General features: G+C 40.5%; 1 protein-coding gene across 1 annotated transcript in view; it reads left to right on the top strand.

Moving 5' to 3' along the window:
* Positions 1-24,631, top strand: part of SIM1 (SIM bHLH transcription factor 1) — a 74,372-nt gene that overhangs the window by 12,778 nt on the left and 36,963 nt on the right. The window contains exons 4-9 of the mRNA XM_003258374.4: positions 1,758-1,847; positions 2,415-2,523; positions 2,666-2,751; positions 3,436-3,635; positions 3,864-3,970; positions 4,698-4,845. Of these exons, the coding sequence (XP_003258422.1) occupies positions 1,758-1,847; positions 2,415-2,523; positions 2,666-2,751; positions 3,436-3,635; positions 3,864-3,970; positions 4,698-4,845 (740 nt within the window). The remainder of the gene's footprint in view (positions 1-1,757; positions 1,848-2,414; positions 2,524-2,665; positions 2,752-3,435; positions 3,636-3,863; positions 3,971-4,697; positions 4,846-24,631) is intronic.

Here is a 24,631-nt window from a genome sequence, read left to right as displayed (position 1 = left end):
TTCTCTCTGTCTGCCTGCTCCCTTTTGATTTCCCCACCACTGGTTGGCCTGCAAATGCTGTAATTTCTCCAAGGTTTCAGCTCTGTTTCTCCTGTCACAGCTTCAAGGCCACCCAGGTAATCTCACCCAACACCAGCCTCTCAACTCCTTTCTCCACATGAAACCAACTGGTTTCTGTAGTCTAGACTCTCCTCCTGAGCTCCAGATTTTTGTTTCCTACTGCAAACTGGACACATCTAAATGGAAATCTGCATACACTTGAAGTTTAGCATCTCCAAAACAAGGAGGCATTATCTCCCTCCTCCAGAATTCTACTCATACAAAATCTCACTAAATCTTGGTTAATGATGTCACCTTCTGCTTAGTGCCTTCACTGAAACCTTGAAGTAAACCTCTCTCTGCTACCAATGAAGTCCATATCCAGAACCATCTTTGAATTAGAGACTCCCCTTTCTATATTCCCCTTGTGACTACCCCATTTCAGGCTTGACCATCTCTGCTGCAGCTGCCTTCTCTGATCTCCTCTTCCCCTCCCCTTCCTCCTCAGATCACTGTCTGCATTCTGCAAAACAAAATAAAATTAAACAAATGCCACATCTAAGCATGTTATTCTCCTGCTTAGAAACCTTTGTTAGAACTCTAGTGCTTACAGAGCAACTCCAGGTTTCTCAAGTTGACATTTCAAGCTCCAAAATCTATTGCAAGTGTAGCTCCTCTGCAGTCTCTGGTACACCAAATTCATCACCTCAGAATACACTAGATTGGTCCTATCCCCAGACCCAGCAGACTTGGCCACTTCATTCCTTCTGCCCAGAATGCTCTTTCTCTCTTCTCCAGTCCAAGCTTCCTGTTCAAGGTTCTGCTCAAACATCAGCTCCTCTAAGGCCTGATTGTCCCCCAGGCCTCCGGTCACTCAGGCTGTGGGCCCCCTGCCTATTCAGCACTGTCTGTTCAGCTATGTGGTCATTGTATCTGTCTTTAGGCCAGTTGCTCCTGTTGGACTTCCTGCTCCTTGAAAGCAGGGTCTGACTCGTCTTGTCTCTGCCTGGACTGAGGCCTTATTCGCAGAGATAGAGACAGTGAAAGTCTTAAGACTCTCCTTCATGGAGAGCCTGTCAGTTTGATGTATCAATGTAAACTTACACACACATACACCCTATGGCACTACTCTGTGGACTTGCTCCTTGTAAAGCCTCTCATCTCCTAAACGCCTCCTATCCTGGACTCTTTCCAGAGTCACTGGCCAGCTTTCTTCTGTCTACAAACTTTAGACGGCCAGCCCTTCCAACATTGATGCACCAATGCCTACTGCACTGCTATTCCCAAACGCTGCTATTACTCTTTCCATTATAGAACACATAGGCTGTGATTTTTCCCCCTAGAACTGTGTGTGTGTGTGTGAGAGAGAGAGAGACAGAGAGAGAGAGAGAGAGACAGAGAGAGAGAGAGATAGTGTGTGTGTTTTATGGGTGTATTTTCCTTGTTCGTTTCAGTGGATCCTGAGTCTTACAGGGCACTAGCCTTGTCCACCAATTACTGTGGATCTTTCCCATTGGGCTGCATGCCCCAGATGTTTACAAATTTTGAATGAATAAAAGGGCTCATGTGGCTAGTTTTCTATGCCCTGTTTCCTGCCAAACCTGCTCCACTCCATCTCTCTACACTTTTGGCTGAAAGTCACTAACTTCTGTCCTCCTGCTCCCATTTCTCCTGATGGCCCAGAGGGCTCTCTATTCTCTCGATTTGTGCCTCCCCAGACCCTGGATGGCTTCATCTTCGTGGTAGCCCCAGATGGGAAGATCATGTACATCTCAGAGACAGCCTCGGTCCACTTGGGTCTTTCTCAGGTAGGTGAGTGGTTCACATATCCCACCTGCAGTGTTTACAGCCAGAGCTGGAAGCAGGGGTAGGGGGCTGGGTTGGGGGCTGGGTGTGCTTCTCTAAACCTGGAGCTGGACATCTCACAGCTAGCAGGAAGACTCTTAAATGGTTCTGGGTCTCTCCATTTCTCCACTTGCCTTCTCCTTTACCTTCCACCCTAGGCCCAAACAATGGCTACTTTTTTGAGTCCCTACCGCAAGCCAGACAACATGAGAGGAGGTTACATACTTATTTCATGATATCTTTATCAGAACTTTGCCAGGGAGCTGCTGCTGCTGTTGCTACTACTACTATTACTACTACTATTATTATCATCATTATTACTGCTACTTTTATTATTATATAGACAAGGAAGCGGAATCTTAGATAGGCTGCAATAGGTAGCAAGAAGCAGAGCTGGCTTTGGAACTCAGGGCCAATTCCAGAATTCTGGCTGCTGTCCTCATGGTCCTGCAGATCCCCTGGCCTAATCTTTCAGTCCCTTCACCGGGCATTCCACCGCCACGGGGGCGGCGACATCCTCCTCTTCACAGGTAGAGCTGACCGGAAACAGCATTTATGAATACATTCACCCGGCAGACCACGACGAGATGACGGCGGTGCTCACCGCCCATCAACCCTACCACTCTCACTTCGTGCAGGGTAAGGTAGACACGTGCCTGCGACGCTCAGGCCCATCGCAGTCCGCTTGTGATTTTTCCCCAATTAGTCGTGGCAGAGACGCGTGCTGTCCCACGCCGCCGATATCACACGTCCTGAGCTTCCCTTCGTTCCTCTCTCCCAGAGTATGAGATCGAGCGCTCCTTCTTCCTGAGGATGAAGTGCGTCTTGGCCAAGCGTAACGCCGGCCTCACCTGTGGCGGCTACAAGGTGCGTAGCTGGAAGATCTGCTCCGGGTGGAGTCAGAGAGGGCGGGAAGCGAGGAGCGTGCGGCGTGGGAGGAATGTCCCTACCTCTGGGATTACCCGCGAGGGCACCCCCAGCTTGCGTCGAGGAGCCGCAGGCCAGGACTCTCCACGAGGGCCACGGAACTTTGTGAACAGCTGGGGACTATGCTTAAAGACAAAGTCTGACTGGGTCCCAATACTGGGTGGCCGCGGGGGCTATGAACTTGTGACCCGTAGAGATGGGCCTTTAGGGTCCGTAAGGCCTCTGAAGGGGCGGGTAACTTTGGTGAATCCCTAAGAGTTTATGCATAGCGTTACGTAAGAGGTTAGAAACCAGAGCTTTAGTTCGAAGCTATGGGTCTCACGTTGAATGTCGTTGAACGTCATTAGCAGGTTTCAGGGACCTACTTCGCTATTCGGATGCGTTAGGGTTGTTGGGGCCAGGCCTCTGCATTTTTTACACGCTCCCAGGTGAGTTCAGTGTGGCTGTGCAGTCACTTTCTTAAGACACCTTAGAGCACCAATAACTTTGGATTCCTTAGTGCATGGGCGTGGTCAGCACAGCTTTGGGGCTAAGTAGAGTTTCAACATGTTTCAACCCCTTCTCCACCTTTTGGGGGCTCTTCCTACCTGTGGCTGAGTCTCCCTCCTTCTCCCTCTGCTTCAGGTCATCCACTGCAGCGGCTACTTGAAGATCCGCCAGTACAGTCTGGACATGTCCCCCTTTGACGGCTGCTACCAAAACGTGGGCCTGGTGGCCGTGGGCCACTCGCTGCCGCCCAGCGCCGTCACGGAGATTAAGCTACACAGCAATATGTTTATGTTCCGCGCCAGCCTGGACATGAAGCTCATCTTTCTGGACTCCAGGTGGGTGGGCAGGGCCGGAAAGGGCCTCTCCTAGCCTGAGGGCGGCCCTGCTTAGTGACTGAGAGCTTTCCGTCTATCCTATGAGCCCATTTTGCAGATGAGGCGACTGAACCTGCCCTGGAAAGTGAGGGCGGACAGCTAGGTCTCAGACGGCTGTAGAGGGTGCGTGGGGGGGGGACATCCCTGCACCCCCGCCTGCATTCATTCTGCAGGGATTGCTCTCCTCAGGGTGGCGGAGCTGACGGGGTACGAACCTCAGGACCTGATTGAGAAGACTCTGTACCACCACGTGCACGGCTGCGACACCTTCCACCTGCGCTGCGCGCACCATTTGCGTAAGGCGCCACCCTGCCCAGTACCCAGGCAACCTTGGCGCGTCCCCCTGGTTAGGGGGTGGGGGAGCCACGATTTAAGTCCCTTGCAAGAGGACAGGTGGGAGCCCAGGGAGCCGGGTGGTGGTGGTGTGTGAGGCCTCCTGAGGGACTGCTCCGACACTGGACCCACCTAAATTCTCTAACATCCGCGGGCCGCTAATTTAGGCGGAAGAAGCATTTCTGGGCGAAATACATCCCCCGCCCCCGGCGAAGGTATATTACTCTCCTATTGGTATTTTTTCCCATCTGTGAACCACGCTAAAGATGAACAAAAACCAAGGCTGGCGCTCACTTGCGTTGACTCGCCTGGCTTTTGATACAGCTTTGCTTTGAGCGTAATCTCCCGGGCAGGGATCGTGAGCGCCAGAGCTCAGCTGCCCAGAGCCTTACTTCCGCAGTTAGAAAAGCGAATCTGGAGGAAACCCCCCAGCTCTACGTGTTCCTCCCTTTGCTAATGGTGAAGACATCTAGCCACCCCTGTATTATCCCTAGAAGGGTGACCGGAGGGCTCGATGCAATAAAACGGGACAATCAGTTTCTTTGGGAATTTGCCTGTCGTCTCTCTCTCCTGCCTGGTGCGGTTATTAGGGCCCACAGGGGGCCCTCAATTCTCACCACCAGGGATTGCATTTGGGACCAGTCCCGGGCAGGCTGGTTCACCACCATCTGCCTCCTGTGTCTCCGTCAGTGCTGGTGAAGGGACAGGTGACCACCAAGTACTACAGATTCCTGGCGAAACACGGCGGCTGGGTATGGGTGCAGAGCTACGCGACCATCGTGCACAACAGTCGCTCCTCCAGGCCACACTGTATCGTCAGCGTCAACTATGTCCTCACGTGAGTGCAAGACTGAAACCCCTTCACCCACCCCAGGCGACCCTGCTCTCTGCGAGGGTGCGGATGGCGGCACGGCCAGGTTAGACAAGGCTCGGGCCACGGGGAATGCCATTTTGACCCTGGAGTGCTGGCTGCGCCAAGAGGAGGCAGGTCGAACACTTTCATCTTTTTGAAGAGGCTTTCTTCGTTATATTCTGGAGAAAGATTTAGGAGTTTTTCCGTCACAGTCCATATTTGCTTTCTTCTCTTTCTTTTTCTCTCTTAACCTTTTAAGCGAACTCTGCATTAAATAAAACTTAATGCGGCAGAAAGAAGGAGAGAGAGAGGAAAGGATCCAACGTACGGAGGCATTTATGGTTAACAAACAGGACATCTGTTTCATTTTTTCAAATCTGGGGTTTGAAGTTCTTAATTTTAACCAGAGTCTCCAATCAAAGTTAAGAGTTCTGAGAGAGTGGTTTCCCCGCTGAACCACAAAGGGGGCTTAAGTGACCAGGAGGATCTAAGGGACCCAAGCGAATGCTGCAAGTCTTGGCCGGCGCCCAGGCCCCGCGCGGGGTGTAATTGCTTCACTGAGTGAGGAGCGGAGCTCTGGGTGCCACCTGCGGGCGCGAATGACAGGGAGGCTGCAGAGGCCTGCATTTGAGCCTTATTCTTTCTAGAAACAATAATCGTTTCTGGTTGCCAGTGTGGCCCTGCAGGCTGATCACGTGGCCTGGTGTGCGGCTGGTGAAGAAACCGTGTTCTGTACAATGTTTGTGAAAGTTGAGTTGCTTAGGGTTGAAGCCTTTATGAAGAACTCTTTTGTGTGTGCTGTTGCGCTTTCCCCACCCTTTTTTTGGTAAAGGTTGAAATTCTTGTGATTTTAGGGGATCTCATGGGTTGTTTACTTTGGAAGCTGGAAGTGTTGACACACCAGGCACTTAGTAGAATGCTATTTAGACATCACGAAGTTGGTGAAGGGGTGCTATTTGGAATCAGACTATACTATAGGTGATAAGGACTAGATTCGTTTCACGTTGTTTTAAATTGCCAAATTAAAAATGTAGTAGTTGGAAATATTATGCTTGGCGGTAAGACTATTTATTCTGTGTCTTGTTTAATAAGAAAATTTAATTCAATAGACTTAGAAAATGAATTTGGCTTAGATGAGCATTCAACATTCAAGAATAGTAGCTGGCAATTAAGAATAATCTTCTAATTTTTTTATCTTAGTAAACAGTGTTAATATTATATAGTTCTTGTAATATCAAGAAGGCCATGTATTTTAATACAAAACAGAAAATTTAACAATATTTTGGGTTTCATGAAACCATCAATTTTATGAATACAGTTCTTCATATTATTAAAATAAATGTAAGAGAGAATAGCAAAACATAATACATAAAATAGGCCCCTCTGTGAAGCAGTAGTATTAAAGAGTGAAAAATTATGTCTGCTTACCATGGAAAGGAAGCGGACATTCTTTAAGAAGGTGCTTTGTATGTCTGAGACATCACAAGCATTACACATACACTCTGTTCTCTGGTGGGTGCCTGTGGTTAGTAATCATTTTTTATCAAACAGCAGGGTATATATTCACACAGACCCATATAAATGATCCAAATGCAAGTTAGACCTCCCAGTGGGTAAACTTAATTTATGTTTGGAGTCATTTTGAAATATTCTGTTTTGTTTTCTAGTAGATAGGTGTACATTTTTTCTTCTGTTGATTCTGTCATTCCTGACTTTACATACTCCTCCAGAACTGTATAATTAGATGATCAACTTTACATCAAATTCAAAAAGATGTAATGAGGATAAATAAATGATTAATAGAAGGAAAAAGAGCATGGTGCGCATTGTTAAAACATTTTATACCTCTGAATGAAAATAGAAATAAACACACAGAAGCATATATACACAGCACACAAGATGAAAAGCTGAAATTGATTACCCTTTTATGAGTCTCAGCTTCAATTTCTTTGTAGAAAAATTCTTATGACAATTTTTATAGCTGCAAATGTGGAAATTGCTTTAGATGAAATGTCATCAAGTGGCTCTGTGTGTGTTGACAGAATTTTCATAATGAACAGGTTGCAGTTTGTTTGATGTGCATATCACACATCTGGCTGGAAGTTACTAATTTACATTGTCTTAGCAAATTAAATAGATGGCTATTGATTCCCCACGGTTGTAGTGAACTACCACATACATTTGTTTTTTAGGGCTACTTCCCTATGAAGCCTGAGAATGACAAGTGAGTTCTTTCTAAATACACCACCTCAAACAAAGTACTTAAAACCACAAGCTCCCAAATAGTTTGACATGCCAGATGTTTTTCAAATTTAAACTTTTCAATAGCATACATTTTAAAGGGATTTTCATGTCATGAAAGTAGAGATTTTTAAATAAGCCTTGGTCAAATGAGGTTGTGATGTTTTGGCGGAGGCAACATTCATAAGCTCATTGATTTTCTAATTTCCTGATTTATTGCTGAAGTTAAAACATGCCTAGAAAATAAGTTATTATTATCTAACAAAAGCAACAATGAGTTATTTAGCAATCTTGTTTTAATAAGCAGTTGCAACAGGGCATATAGGAAAACTGGATGATTTTAGAGGCAGGTGGTATATGCCTTGGTGCTTTTTACTGACTTTTGTATGCCCACCATATGTTCTGAAAATCTGGAGAGGAGAGTGAGAAGATACTATGATTAAATTCTGAAAATTCCCTTAGTTTCTCTGGGTCTCCGAGGTTCAATGAAGCTTCTATAGCTCTTCATTAAACCCTCGCTCCAAAACAAAAGAAAACAAAACAAAACACTGATCAGTTCATGATTTTCTGTAAGACACACATACCCTGTTAGCTTTACATATTTAAAAAAGATTTTTCTTATAAGTTATGAGTATCCTCAGGCTTTGAAATAAGTGTTAAGTATGACAGGCCTTGCTCTTTGGTTATTTTCAAGAGGGTAGGTGAATGGAACTAGTGTCTAGTAACAAGGATGTCGGGGAAAGTCCAGAATATATGGAGTATACTGTGTAAAGACCTACGTGAGTTTTCTTGAATTCATATTTTCTTGAGTTTAATTAGTATTATTAATTATTCATAGCCAGTTCAGATGGAAAGCTTTAGTTTTTAATGTAAAGAAAATTGAAAATGTAGAACACCTAATAAACTATGAAAAACAATTTCTAAGAAAATTAAGAGTCTTGGTTCTATTTATGTTTTTAGATTACATATATTTTTAAAATAAGAAATATTCTGCCACTTTTAAAGATAACCCACTAGAGTATAAAATTCCTATTTAAAAATATTTTAAGACATAAACTTTGCAAGTAGAAAAGTTGAAAGCGAAGTAAATGAATATCCATATTCACATCATCTACATCCAACAACTGTTAATATTTTCCTATATTTGCTTTATATCTCTCTCTACCTATATGTGTGCCTATTTTTAATGTGTATTTTTTTCCTACTAAGTCACTTCAAAGTAAGCTACAGATATCATGGTGCTTCATCCTTGAATAGCATTTTCCTACATAGCCACTGTACCATTTATGATGACACATTTAAAATGTTAAAAATTATTGTGTGTAGAGCTTGCAAAAATATAGTTGAGAGCTAGTTTACTGGTGCTGTTAAAAACAATCTGCCACTAATGTTCGTCAAGTACTCATTGGTGTATGATCTCAATTAGGCTGATTGATAGATGATATTTTGTGAGGAGACTTTCGTAGGATAGGAAGTTCTAAATGATACTGTATTTTAAACTAGCTTTCTAATAAGACTTGCAAGCTAATACAATTCTGATATTATGTCTGGAAAGTAAAAGAGAGAGAATAGATTTAGGGAGTAATTTGGAAATTTTGGAATCAGACAGATTTAACATCTCAACTTCTTTTTCTTAGCAAAGACGGCTTCTCTGCTTATTTATTTTCTAAGTTTAGGATGGAACATTGCTTTCCTAGAAAATCTCATATGGTGTTTTAGAGTGATTCACTGAACATATATGAGGAAGTAGTTTTCTGTGTTAAAACTTCTATTTCTGTGTTACTAAAAGCAGAACAAATAGAGACAATTTATATTGGTAGTGTATGTAACATTTGCTGTCTCCTAAATACCCCTTTTGAATTCATAGAAAAGTTAGGCCAAATACCAAAGGTGACATACAGTACTTCTTTCATGTCAATGAAAAAAAAAGGGGGCTCTATATTGTAATTACTGAAGGTCCTATACTTTTTGTTGTTGTTTGCATATGGTATGTTAACCACAATTTACCATTATGAGAACCACTGTAGTTCTTAGAATTAAAAAGGATTTTAAATGTTAACATATTCTGTAAATATAAAACCCAACATATCCTTGCCATAAAGCAGCAAACATTAAAATATGTTCATATTGCTTTCCTCTTTTAAGTACATTATTGGTGCTGGGTTAATTTGGGTTTTCAAATTTTAAAAAATTACTTATTTAAAGACCAGTGATATATTGTTATTATTACTAGGAGTTTTTAGAGAATGCCTTAAAAAAACTTGACCAATAACATATATAGTTATTGAGTACATTTCATTTTCCTGGTTAGCAAAATCACTTTTATATTACAAAAATATAAATACAAACAATATAAAATGAAACACCTTTTCACTTAGCAAGCTACAGAAAATATAAAATAATTTACTCTCTGGAGCATTTGTATAGACTTAATCTTTTGATCTTCCAAAATAATAATCATGCACTAATGTATACCCGTAAATTAGATTTGATCCTTAATTGTGTTTAATCTTTACTAAGATAATATTGAACATCAGAGTCACAGTTGTTCTTTTCAGATGATCTTTCATGTAACTTAATGATTATAAAAACAAATTGAAGACATATTTGTAGTAATACGAATTTTATAACTACCAAAACACTTAGTTAAAAGGAAGAGCTGGGAGATTTAGTCTCTTTTGAAATACATAATACCAGTTAAATACTCACTTAAATAATCTTATTCTTCATACATTTTTTCCTTATTATAGTATTTTATCAAAAGGATCTTTATTTGGTTTTGAATTCATCTTTTATGAACTTACAGACTTTGTATTTTTTTAAACAAATGCTGAATGCATATCTGTTTCAAAGTGCTGTCACATTGGTTACCTGACTTGCTTCTTTGATGGCTCTGCACAGTGGTTGGCTCAGAGATTGCTTTTCGTATTTTTAGGTGTGGAAACTGAGGCTCAGGTATGCTGAGTAAGTAGTGAAGCCAGAATTAAAAGCTGGTGTGTCACTCCTACTGCATCCTGCTGTTCTCTGTGTATAGGGGTAGAAGTGGAAGGTGGTTGTGGGAAAGATGTCTGGGAGACAGGGATGGATTTGAATGAGTGAGGCCTGTAGTGTTCAGCCCACAAAACTTCAAGATAGGCTTTGATCTGAATTCATGATGGAAGATTAAGAAGCTGCCTCTTTGTGGTTGCTTCACAAGGGTGCGCAGATATTGACATTTTCCTAGCTAAAATTTAGCTGTTCTATCTTCTCAATGACATTCAATTAAGAATGTCTCATTTTTTCCGAATAAGTTTCACTAAGGACATTTTCATTTTGTAAGAAGAAAATGTAGCCTGCAAACATTTTAGTTTTTTACTGAATTGCTTGGTTCTAGATTATACATTATTGCTATTACTAATTATTCTATTCCTGCAACCAGATTTAACATTTTATGTTTTTGCTAAACAAAAGAGTTAACCCAAATGTCAGTAGATTTGCACACCAAGTCAGATGTGAAGCAAATTGCCTGCTGTGGCAGGGGTGTATTTCTTACATGCTGTGTGTGTGTGTGTGTGTGTGTACATCCCCATGAGGATGGGATGGGAGGAAGGAATTGGCCCTTTTCTGCCTTTGAGAGAGAATGGAGGGGATATATTGCAGCAGGGAGGCCCCCTGGGGGTTCTATTCAGAGGCCTGGGATAGAGAACTTCCTAGTATTCTTGGGGCTGCTGTGCCATTCTCTGGCCCCTTGGCACTGCCACTATCCAACTGCTTCTCCCTCCCCAGCCCTCTCTGGCCTCCACTCCTTCCTCTGTTGTTGCCCTGACCTGAAGGACACTGATTCATAGGAGTTTCCCTTTAGGTCCTGGGTAGAGGCCAGTTGGTGTGTACTGAATGACCAGCCTGTCTACTTTCCTCTGGCTTTCTGTTAGTCTGGCTGTTGGGAAAAAGGAGTTTTGATCTTTGACTCACATTGTAGAAAAATACGGATCACGGCCTTATATGTAGGCAGGCATCCATCCATGTTATTGTGAATGGATGAAGAAATTCAAGGGAGGCTTTACTTGAACTCCAGAAAAACATGTTTTTGTCTCCTGACTTAGTCTACTCACATGGGAAACACTGTTATGTTTGATACAAGATGTGTGTGTGGTGGGGGGTGGGGTGGATTATACATATCTTCATAATTTAGTAAAAGGCTGCCACTGCTCTCACCTTAACCAATACTTCCTTCTCTGTTCTTGGCTTATGATGTCTTTCCAGATGAGCAGGTGACCATAGAAAATTCACTGGAGTTGAAATGCTAGTGTCTGTAATTAAGCCTTCATGCAAAAAAGGATTGGTTGGAGTATAGATGAAAATTGGATACCTGAGTACCTGTCAATAGAGGAATTTAACGTTCTGTCTTGCCTGAGGGAGTAAACTCCCTGACTCCATCTCCCTTTCTCCTGCCTTTGGCATTGCAAGGACAGGGAGCTGGCGGGGAAGAGGGCTCCTCCTTGGTGATCATGGAACTGAAAAGAGAAGTTACTTTGTAGGGCATTGACAATGTTTGGGGTCTGGCTGAGCCTGGGCCATCTCCAGAAAGAGGTATTGCAGTACGATTGTGATTTTGTTTTTATAAAGACCCACAGTATCATTTTCCAAGCAATCTGTGAAACAAAGGCATGGGCTTTAGTGCCAGATGGGCCTGGGTTAGAATGAAGACTCGACTACATAATAGCTGTGAGGCCTTGAGCAGATCACTCTACTTCTTTGACCCTCTGTTGCCCCATATGTGAAATGGGGACATTTGTACCCACCTTTTGGGGATTTATGGAGGATTAAATGAGATAATATATAGAAAGAATATAGCACAGTATCTGACAGAAAGCAGGTGCTTAGAATTTCTTAGCTGTTTTTATTAGCTCTTGCCAATTATGTAATGTCAACTAAAACACTTTGAAAGAGAATTAATAGTTTTCTCCTTAACTTGACTTTCTGTATCCTCAAATCCATAAATTTAGGTGTTTATTTTCCCTTCCCTCCCCAATCCCTCAACACACAAACCTCCAAGTTTTGTGCTCTTTGTGTGTGGTGATTTCTGCAGTTTGTTTAGGCTCACCCTGTTTTTCACTGTAGTCTTGATACTCTAAGGGGAGTAGAGATTTCTATGTGGAGGGAGAAAACACAGCATTTACTGAGCACTTTCTTTGTGCTAGAGAGTGTGGAAGGTGTTTTACATAGGTTAGTTTCTCGGGGAAAAAGAGATCATAAGAAACTAACCAAATATCTAGGGTAATTTAGTTGGAATCAGTGTTTTGTCAACTTTACTAATGCTAGTAGCTATAATTTAACGTGCATAAAACACCAAACACTGACATTTCTGATGGTGTTCAGTGGAGCCTTTTGTATATTCCTCATTGTTCTACATGGACTGAGTGTGGCTGTATACCAGTGTTTCACAGAGTATAGCAGATTGCAATGATTAATTGCATGATTACATGAAGTAGGAATCTTAGCATTTATCAAGCAGTTGACAATTTAGTTGGTGAAATAGAAGAGTTCCATTGAAATCTTTGAGAAGTCAGATTAGCTCAGTTTGCAATGTTAGAGTATACTTGCACCATTTGCTAAGGACACAGAATACAAAGGAGTTCAAAGTGACAGTGGAGCTATCAGAGAAAGGATGGAATTTTAAGGGTTGGAAGCAGAAGTAGGGTGTTTTGAGATGGGTCAGTGACCTATATGCATTTGTCATGTTGTTCTTTTCCAGTAAGCACTCCTTGTAACACCGTTAGTATCACTCTTCAAATTAGATTCAAACACTGATGGTCTCACTGCTCTTGTTTAAGCTAGGTTTTCTCTCTTTCTTCACATTCTTTACCTTGAACTTCATTGTTGAAACTGAGCATGTTTCTTTTTTAAAAATTGCAATAGTTTTTGGGATACAGGTGGTTTTTGATTACATGGATAAATTCCTTAGTGGTGATTTATGAAATTTTAGTGCACCTGTCACCCAAGCAGGGTACACTGTGGCCAATATGTAGTCTTTTATTCCTCACCCCATACAACTTTTCCCTGGAAGCCCCAAAGTCCATTATACCATTCTTATGCCTTTGCGTCTTCATAGCTTAGCTCCTATCTGTAAGTGAGAACATATGATATTTGGTTTTCCATTCCTGAGTTACTTCACTTAGAACAGTGGCCTCCAGTTCCAACCAAGTTGCTGCAAAAGACATTATTTCGTTCCTCTTTATGACTGAGTGGTATTCCACGGTGTATATATACCACATTTTCTTTATCCACTCATTGGTTGATGGGCACTTAGATTGGTTCCATATCTTTGCAATTGCAAATTGAGCTACTATAAACATGCATGTGCATGTGTCTTTTTCATATAATGATTTATTTTCCTTTGGGCAGATACCCAGTAGTGGGATTGCTGGATCAAATCTAGCTCTACTGTTAGTTCCTTAAGGAATTTCCATACTGTTTTCTATAGTGATTGTACTAATTTACACTTCTATCAGTAGTGTGAAAGTGTTCCCTTTTTACCACATTTACACCAATATCTATTGCTTTTTGATTTTTAAATTATGGCCATCCTTGCAGGTGTAAGGTAGTATCTCACTGGGGTTTTAGTTTGCATTTCCCTGATGATTAGTAATGTCGAGCATTTCTTCATGTTTGTTGGCTGTTTGTATATCTTCTTTTGAGAAATGTCTATTTATGTTCTTTGCCTACTTTTTGATGGTATTATTTGTTTTTTCTTGTTGATTTGTTGGAGATCCTTGTAGATTTTGAATATTCGTTCTTTGTCAGATGCATAGTTTGAAAATATTTTCTTCCAGTCTGTGTGTTTTGTGTTTATTCTGCTGATTGTTTCTTTTGCAATGCAGAAGCTTTTTAGTTTAATCAGGTCCCATTTATTTATTTTCATTTTTGTTGCATTTGCTTTTGGGGTCATAGCCATGAATTCTTTGCCTATATCCATGTTCAGAAGAGTTTTTCCAATGTTATCTTCTAGAATTTATGATTTCATGTCTTAGATTTAAGGCTTTGATCCATCTTGAGTTGATTTTTGTACAAGGTGAGAGACGGGGATCCAGAACTGAGCATGTTTCATCAGGACTGGAAACTATTTTTTCTATATCCTCAAACCCACAAATTTAGGTGTTTATTTTCTCTCCCTTCCCCAGTCCCACAACACACAAACCTCCAAGCTTTGTGCTCTTTGTATGTGGTGATTTCTGCAGTTTGGTCAGGCTCACTCTGTTTTTCACTGTTGTCATTGATACTCTAAAGGGAGCAGAGATTTCCATGCAGAGGGAGAAACGTCAGCATTTATGGAGCACCTTCTTTGTGCCAGGGAGGCATAGTCTCTTGCCTTTCCCAAACTGGTACTGATATATAATTATCAAGTTCACCCAGCTTTAGTAATAAATTTTTTTTTAGCATCTAGACATACAACACCATTAAAAATTTTTTTTTGATATCAATATTCTGAATGTAAATCTTATTGAAACGAATACACTGTGCTACCATATGTATGATGGGTATATTTTAAAAATTATTTTCAGAAAGAAAATATGAGGTATATATTAGGATGACAAACACCAGCAGATTGGAGAAAAGGGAGGTTCAAAGTCCCTATACAGTTGGTTCCAGATTTGCAGGGTCAGAGAGTCTCATTTGATATTATAATCCTGCTGTTATTAGAATATGATGCAGTCTAAACCTTAGGCTTCTTAGTTGGATGTTTCAAACTCTGAAAAAGATAGTAATGCATTACAAGGTATTTGAAAAATATGTTATCAAATGAGGTATCATAATATTTTATCCTGTGACATGGCATATTAGTTAAGAGGCTGGGCTCTAGAATCTACAGTCTATTGTCTGTTCCCTAGCACTGCCACTCATTAGCCCAGTGACTATGGACAAATTGCTTAACTACACTATCTCTCTATTTTTACAAAATCTGTAAAATGGGCCGAGTGTGGTGGCTCACACCTGTAATCCCAGCACTTTGGGAGGCTGAGGTGGGTGGATCACGAAGTCAGGAGATCGAGACCATCCTGGCCAACATGGTGAAACCCCGTCACTACTAAAATACAAAAAATTAACCGGGTGTGGTGGTGAGGGCTGTAGTCCTAGTTACTCGGGAGGCTGAGGCAGGGGAATCTCTTGAACCTGGGAGGCAGAGGTTGCAGTGAGCTAAGATCGCGCCACTGCACTCCAGCCTGGTGACAGAGCAAGAGGCCGTCCCAAAAACAAAAACAAAAACAAAAAACAAACAACAACAACAAAAAAACCCTGTAAGATGCAGGTAATAATAGGTTCTACCTCAGAGTCAACTGGAATATTTAATGAGATCATGTGTAAGGTTGGTGGCCCTGTGCCCAACACAAAGTAACACTGAGCACATGTGAATTATTACAGTAGTTATTTTAGTGAAATTGAATAAAATAATTTTTGTCCTGCCAATGGACACAAAATAAATATGTGTGAGTCTTTGGACCAATGGAGGGAAAGCATGAGTCTTAGGAAGGCAGAGGGTGGACCAAGAACAAGAAATTAGTAATTATCTTGGTGCATCTGGAAAGATCCTCCTTCAGTTGGTTAGGACTAGTGGCCTTTAAGCATTCATAAAAGGCTTATTGAACACCTATTATGTGTCAAGCACTGTGCACAGTTCAGAGGACATCAAAATGAGTAAGACAGTGTCTGCAGGAAAAAGAAATAAGCATATCCTAGCCTGTATCCTAGCCTGATTTCCCTGTGGGCTTGCTGGTAACTGAGATGCCTTTATGGAGGAAAGTGCGTCCACTCACAATTAGAAGGAAGAGGCCCCAAAGCACCTTGGCACTGTTTGGGTCACTCCTAAGGAATGAGCTCACAGGTGTGGTTAGACTGCTTTCTGGCTAGATAGTAAGAAGGGAGGAGAGACAGTGGGAGGAGTTGGGCACCTTGGGAGGGATGTGTGGTGTGTGTGTGTGTGTGTGTGTGTGTGTGTGATGTGTATGGTAAGGGAGTTCATGACTGGCAGCAAGGTAACTGGCTACAGATTAAGGAGTTCAACTTTAACTCTCTCAAGGACATTGTCCAGGGTGGGCCCTGTTTATCTCATTGCCTCAGGGAGAGAGAGAAGTTGTGTTGATTTTTGTCCTGTTGGAATGATGTTTTGTCCTGCTGCAGATGGGATTTTTCAAAATTTTGGGGGTTGAGTTCTGATAGGTTTATGAATCTCAGTGAATTTTTAAATTAAAGAATCATTCTAGATTCAAAATAGTCTTTGCAGATGTATTACATTTTGAAATATGTTGTCAATTGTTTTAGATGTTTGTAATTTTTTTCTTCTTTTTTCTTTTATAAGAGGTAATTCTCAGGCATTGCTGCTCTGTCTGGGAGAGACTGGGAGGTGGTTGTTAGCTCTAAGCTGAAAGAGGCGTGGCACGTTGTTTTGTTCATTACATGCTTAGGAAGGCTGAGGAGTAAGACAGACTCACATTTGAAGGGCAGCTGCTTTTTGTGAGAGGTCGGAGAAGCTAAGTGACTCAGCCAATACAACATAGCTAGTGAGTGGTCCAGCGAGCATACCAACCCAGGGTCTGGACTCCAGCATCCACCTGATTTCCTCTTTGGCATGCTTTCTTTAAGTGGATAATGCTGTTTTAGGGTGAACCATATGAAATTGTCACTTGTATACATTAAAACAGTTCAATATTGGCAATTTCATATGATTCTGCCTAATACCTATATAGTTATTTATGACATTTTGCCAATATTTTGCATGGTCTATGGACAATTTACCCTCTTTTTAAATATGAGGTCTCTACAAGGTGACTCAGTTTCTTCAGAGTTTGGGTATACTTGGGACCTACTCAATTGCCAGTCAATATCTTGAGCCCATCTCTTCTTCACTAATTTTAGCATCAACAGTCATGATGTTTTCACAAAACAACAATCGACGTATCACCCACAGAAAATTATTTTGTTTAGAACATTTAATATTTTACCAGGATTCACATGGGAGCTGCTGTCTTTACTAGAAGAATATTTTTTCTTTGATTGATTGCTAAATGGATAGGGCCTGTGAATGGATCCTCCCCCCCGCCCCCCGCCCCACCCAGGGATTTCTTGTTCAAACAAAATTTGTTGTATCCACATCAGTAAAGCCGTGCTAATGTGGGCTGCTGGGCAGATTGTAGAAATAGCCTCATTATATTGAACTGGATATCATAACGGTACCCATTAAGGTGGGATTCTCTCTGTGTTTGTGCTTTTAAACCCAAGTCCCTTGCCACTTTTTACATCTCTCCAAGAATAGCAACATTGTCTGGTAAAATGCAATCTTAGAATGTGCTGTCTTTCACCTCTTCCTACTGAAAACCATTAACAAAGGTAGAATCCTTGGTTCTGAGCATTCTTACGGGTTTGCGGCTGCTCTTCAGCCATTCATTTTACTCTCGTGCTTGTAATGACTGTAACGTGTTCTTGTGACTGAACCAGGAGCTTCACTTGTTTCAATACCTCCCATTAATTGATATTGGTGTCCAAATAAGTGACAGGCAAAGAGCTGCTTGTTATCAGATCAAGCCAAATGCAACACAGAGTTTTTCATTTTAATTTTGATAGGCCGTTAAGAGACTAATAGTGTTGGATGGCCCCTGATTGCAGCATCAGCACCACCCAGTAGCTTGTTAAGAATGCAAATCGCTGGGCTCAACCCCAGACCTACAAATGAGAAACTTTAAGGGAAACAGCCCAGCAAGCTGTGTTAACACACTCTTCAGGTGCTTCTGAGGTGTGCTGAAGTTTTAGAACTACTGCTTTCAGGAAAGTAGCTGATAAACTAAATCAATAAATGAGAACAAATGAGGCATACACTATTATCTCTCTCTCTCTCTTTTTAAGAGATAGGGTGTTACTCTGTCACCCAGGCTGGAGTGTAGTGGCATGATCATAGCTCACTGCAGCCTCAAAATGCTGGGCTCAATCAATCTTCCTGCCTCAGCCTCTCATGTAGCTAGGATTACAGATGTGCACCACTATGCCTGGCTAATTGTTTTTTATTTTTTGTAGAGATGGGGTCTTGCTATGTTGTCAAGGCTGTTCTTGAACTCCTGGCCTCAAGCAATCCTCCCACTTTGGCCAATGAATGAGCCATCACTCATCCAGCCCTACTATTATCTCTTTCTGGGCCATCGGCTTAAGATAAATAGATTAAAATATGAATAAACGAATTTTAAGCATCAGCTATTAGACCATTATTGAGACATCTTCATGATGGCCAGGGAACTTTCTCAAGCCCTGTAAATCATAAAAACCAGCTGCTGCTGCCTATTCTGTCTTTGGTAATGGGCTGTGTTGATAACTATGTATTCTGTGTAGTATTATACAAGTTCTCTGACGTCAAGTATAGAGACAATGAAAATTTTGGTGTTTTAGTGGGCAATCCAAAATCTCTAGCAAATATTCAGAACTTATTTTGTTTAATACAACTTATCTACCAGGCAATTTAAAATAATGTCTGAATACTGAAGCACAGAATAATACTAATAATAATGGTAGGACATTTGTTGAATTGTGAATTTTTATTCATAAAACAAATCTCAAATATATTTTAGTCATTTAAATAATAGAGTTTAATGTATATTTAGCCAAGCATTACAGTAGTAAGGGCTTTAAGGAGATTAGAAATAAATGAATCCAATTAAAGAAAATGTCTATGAGATTTGATATGTCATAGGTATGAATGAACTGTTTGCACAGCAACTGTAAAGAAACCATTAATGATTAACTATCTAGAAGAGGTTTAATCAAGAATAAATGTTATACGACATATTTTAAAATATTTAAGTTAAACAAATGAAGATTTGTGCATTTGAAAACATTGCATCATGCCATCATTTTTTGCAGTGTCATTTCCTGGGGAGTTAAGAATCTGAGGCTCTACTTTTCTATAATCTACAGAAATGCCAGTGTCTTTTTGTTGTACAGAAAAGGGCAGAGCTTCCAACCGTGCTGTGAGGTTTGGCCTTATGGGGTCTCCCCATGTGAGATCCTGTGGGGAATTTGGGGACTCTGTGGCCTTGGGTATGGAGTCTAAATTTCCCAGTGTTGTGGAAAATTATTTTATTATTACAGGTTTTTTTTTTTTTGTTCCTGGAGTTTGTGTGGAGCTGAAAACAGGAGGTATGCTCCTTTTACCCCTCCACCAGAGGATACTTTCAGGGTTTAGGAATCAATCAGTTTTGCTAAGAACTAGGTAGGAAAGCTGTTTCTGTGATAACAGAACCTCAACCAAATATAAGGTGTTCAGTAATGGGATCCTCCATTACTTATCTTTCGTAGGTATTAGAAGACTTCTAAAGGGAACATACACTTGAAAAACATTAGCTTAATAAGTGACAGTGAAGGGTCTGGTGAGGGGGATGGACACAGAGGGTGGGGAGGTAGGAAATAATGGAAAAGAGGAGGCCAGAATAACATATGTGTATTTCATTTCCTATTTTTGAAAATAAAAGAATTAATACAAACGTGATTGATATTAATATGATATTAATATTACTTTTTCTTTATATTTGATTCTTTTCTAGAACTGGGCTACAATTAGGGGTTTAGATTGTGGAAGAAGAGGCTGACAATTTTAAATATATGCCTCATTTGAAAGAGGCAGCATATTTTGTGTTTTTTCAAATCTAACTTTTAAAGACCAACACCCTCCTCCAGCTTCCAAGAAAATAAGAAACAGAAAAAATATAAGATCATTTGAATGTAGAACTTCAACCTGAAGGATTCACAAATATATTTAAACTTTAGTAGCTAAATATGGAATGAATTTCTGAGCATAATAAAGTTCCTTAGAACAAGAAATGTGGCCCCCACATTAGGGTTTACTTCATTTGAACAATGACAAATGTACCATTTATAAGCCACATGACACTAAATTGTTTTAAGAAACTATATGACAAGACTTTCTTTTTTTTTCAATTATGGTAATAATTTAAATTATATTCTCTTAAGAAGGAAACAGAAAGTCATATAGCTCACATGAAAGGCTTCAGAGACAGATCATTCTATAAGGTAGGAAGGGTGGTAAACAGATCAGAAAGTGAGTGAAACATGCAGGCACTGAGACAGCATGTGGATATTTTAAAATCACAGATGGTATACCTGAGGAGCTGAACCTTGAGAAAAAGAAATTTACTAGTGCTTTCTCTTTTGTAATTTAATATACAGAAAGAAGTAATTCTGGAAATGTAAAGAAAGTTTTAATATGAAATGAAAGTACCTGAAATTTCCCTCAATTAGTGTTTTTTTAAAAAGAAATATTTTTCTGATTATAAAAGTCATACATACTAGAAAAAAATTAATGTAATGCAGAGATGTTTAAAGAGAAGATGAAAGACATCTTTAATCCATTTTCACATATCAACTAAATATTTTAGTTTATTATCTCTCAATATGCATATACAGTACATGTCAAAGAGAGATAATTTTTTACTTTATTGTGGTATATTTTATGTCATTAGAGTCAAAATATTTAATAACTTCATAATATTTTATCACATGGATATATCATAATTTAGTAATTCTATTATTGTTGGTTCTTCTTATGCGATTATTTATAATTAAACTTAAGAGATTATGCTGTGATAAACACCCTTGTATATAGCTTTTGTTGTTGTTGTTGTTGTTGTTTTTTTGAGACGGAGTCTCACTCTGTCCTCCAGGCTGGAGTGCAGTGGTACAATCTTGGCTCACTGCAATCTCTGCCTCTGGGTTCAAGCGATTCTCCTGCCTCAGCCTCCTGAGTAGCTGGGACTACAGGCATGTGCCACCACGCCGGGCTAATTTTTTGTATTTTTTGTAGAGATAGGGTTTCACCATGTTGGCCAAGTTGGTCTCAAACTCCTGACCTCAAGTGATCCACCCGCCTTGGCCTCCCAAAGTGCTGGGATTACAGGCGTGAGCTACCGCGCCCAGCCCTGTATACAGATTCTTGATACTCATCTCCAATTATTTTTATAAGATATATTCCCAGAGATGGAATTCCCATAGTCCCCCCTTATCCACAGTTTTGCTTTCTGTGGTTTCAGTAATATGAGGTCAACTGTAGTCCAACAATAAGTGAGTGCAATACAATCAGATATTTTAAGAGAGAGGGAAAAAGAGCATGTTCACATGCAATTACAGCATGTAGTTATAATTGTTCTATTTTATTACCAATTTTTATTGTTAATCTCTTATTATACCCTATTTTAAAATTAAACTTTATTATAAGTATATAATAAAGTGTGTGTGTTTTCCTATACGTACATTTCCTATAATGTAGGTATAGGGTTTGGCACTATCCATGATTTCAGGTACCCACTAGGGATCTTAGAATGTACTCCCTTGGATAAGGGGGGACTAGTGTGCTGAATTTAAGGTATGAACATTCTTAAAACTTTTGATAGGCCGGGCGCGGTGGCTCACGCTTGTAATTCTAGCACTTTGGGAGGCCGAGGCAGGCGAATCACGAGGTCAGGATATCGAGACCAGGGTGAAACCCCGTCTCTACTAAAAATACAAAAAAATTAGCCGGGTGTGGTGGCGGGCGCCTGTAGTCCCAGCTACTCGGAGAGGCTGAGGCAGGAGAATGGCGTGAACCCGGGAGGCGGAGCTTGCAGTAAGCTGAGATTGCGCCACTGCACTCCAGCCTGGGCGACAGAGCGAGACTCCGTCTCAAAAAAAAAAAAAACAAAAAAAAAACTCTTGATAAACACTACCAGTTTACTGTCTTACTAGTAGTATATAAGAATGTCCATTCATTTCACCTTATCTTCATTTGGATTTATGGTCATTTAAAATTTTTTGCTAATTTGAAAGCAAAAATGGCACCCGTTAGATGCTTTAATTCATATAGCTGCTTTAATTCATTTTACTCATGAGGTTAAACCTTTAAAAAATGTTTCCCAGCAATTTGTGCATTGTCATATCTTTTTCTTTTTCTTTTTGAGACGGAGTCTCGCTCTGTCACCCAGGCTGGAGTGCAGTGGCGCGATCTCGGTTCACTGCAAGCTCCGCCTCCCGGGTTCACGCCATTCTCCTGCCTCAGCCTCTCCGAGTAGCTGGGACTACAGGCGCCCGCCACCACGTCCGGCTAACTTTTTGTGTTTTTAGTAGAGACGGGGTTTCACCATGGTCTCGATCTCCTGACCTCGTGATCCGCCCGCCTCGGCCTCCCAAAGTGCTGAGATTACAAGCATGAACCACCGCGCCCGGCCTCTTTTTCTTATTTTTCTATTGCAGATATACTGTATTTATTATTGATCTGCAGAAGTTATTTCTCTGGGTGTCTAAAACACTATCTTTCTAACTCCTTCAATACAACTGTAATAGTCCAAATAAATGGTTGAGGATGAAATTAATTTAAAATTCCAGTTGGCTAAGTATCGCATGTGCTGAGCCTGAATTATAATTTCATAAAAATAAGTACATTTTATTAATGTGCATAACAGTAAAACATGATTTGCTTTTTTTAAATTTAAGACCTCACAGAACTTCAGAATCATCATTATTAATTATAATCTGAGAATTTAAGAATCTCTCACATAAACTCACTTAGTAGATGTCTCTTTCTCATTTAGGTAAAAATATTTACCAGTATTTGAACTTTTATTCATTTGGATTTTAGATGAGCAAAAGTTTATTAAAAGATAATTATTTTGTTAATCTCTTGCAAGTGAGCATCTGTTCTATGTGAGATACTGTCTAGACAGTAAATAAAGGCTGTTATAAGAGAAGGAATTTAGAAGAAGGTTATCAAGATATGAAGCCACCACACTGTAAGACAGAACATTAGAAATGCCAGATGAGTGGTTGAGGCAGTGAATGGTATAGGAACTCAGAGGAGGGAGCTGGGAGAAATCACCGTGGCCTGGAGGGGTGAGGAAACAAATTTAGATGTAGCATGATGGCAGGTCTGGACTTAGCTATATTTCCACTTGTTTCATGGGTTGGTATGAAGGTATTACACAATCTCTGTTATGAGGCTGGCTGACTTTGCCACATCTTATCCACATTTCACAATTTTTTTTGCCTTACTTTTTGGCTGTTACTGTTTGCCTGTTGATTACACTCATGTCTTTCCTTCTTGAAATTACAGTGTGATAGCAAACTTTGTGTCTGAACCATTCCTTACCCTTGTGGTGCCATCCACTCCATAGCATGTTGGATGAAACCTTCAAAGTGGAGAAGAAAGATGGTTTCTAGGCAGAGGCAATGTATGTTTATGTAAAACCAAAGACTTTGGGAAAACTATTAAAATCACCAGATCAAATGGAGAAAACTACAAGGAGCAAACATAAATCCACTTATTAGTATGAGACTATTACGTTTCCAAGGGTGTCTTAGCCTAATTTCCCAGCAGATTGTCTTAGTGGGTGAGCCCCTCGCAGTATTGCTCCTTGTCAGCTCTCTCTGTTGGGCTCCATAGGAGCTTGAAAATGAAACATAAAGTAGTTCTCTCTGCTGCGGAGGTTTACCCAGTGGCCAGGCGGTAACTCTGCCAGAATATAAAGAAGGTCATGCACTTCGTGTAACAGTGACTCTAGAATCCAATTAAAAAGTTTAGTGTAAGGCGCAGTCGTTCCCACCTAATCCGATCACGGTTTAATACAATTCTCTGCTTATTTCAATCAGCGCCTTTGGAGCCAAATCAATTGTATGTCTTTGTTTCCACGTTTTCCTTGGTAATTTGATCACTTCAGCTGTTTAAAAAAACAGCTCAATCGGGAAATCTGACAACCTCTTTTAAGAATTGCCACACAACATAAAGCCAACAAAGAAGCTCCAGATTGGCCAGCAGACTCCAAACTGACATGACAGAAGCAAAAATAAAGTAATCTAAAATGAAAGTGGAATATGGTGGGGTGGAAGAGAAAAGTTCTTGCAAATAATCTTGAATCAACAAGAACTGATAAAATACTGTTGATTGCTTTCTCTATACACTCATTCAAACTCACTTGAAATTGTAAATAGTTGCACGTTTCTTTGTAAATTAGTTTGGCTATTGGTATTATGGAGGCCATTCTCCCAGTTGAAATGATAGAAATAATGTGAATGCATTTCTCTAAAACTGACAATGCCTTTTTGTGGCGAAGACACCTTCTATTGGCTTTCCAAGGGTGTCACGCTGAGCTTCCCATATGGCATGTTGGCATTTGCCTCATGAGTGGTCACGGTGCATTGCTTAAGGGGAGGCTGAGGAAGCCCAATGATACAAAAATGGCCCCATTTTCTCTATTGGAATTTGAGTTATTTCAAATATGTACATGACTATTATAAAGTTTAAAGTAGACTCAGATGGTTAATTCTGCAAATTGAATGATTTCTGACTGCCCATAATGGAATAAGAGGATTACTTTGGTCTATGTAAATATGGGTGAGATTGACAAGCTGCAAGTCCTAGTGATTGCAGATTTCCCATTTCAGACTGCTTTCAGAGCTGAGGCACCTGAAGATGTCTGGAGCTCTCTACAAATCATTGAAGGGAGAAAAAAATGTAAATTTTCCTCAGTAG

This window comes from Nomascus leucogenys, chromosome 3 (assembly GCF_006542625.1).
Source record: "Nomascus leucogenys isolate Asia chromosome 3, Asia_NLE_v1, whole genome shotgun sequence".
Classification (NCBI taxonomy): Eukaryota; Metazoa; Chordata; class Mammalia; order Primates; family Hylobatidae; genus Nomascus; species Nomascus leucogenys.
This window is presented reverse-complemented; position numbering and strand designations above follow the sequence as displayed.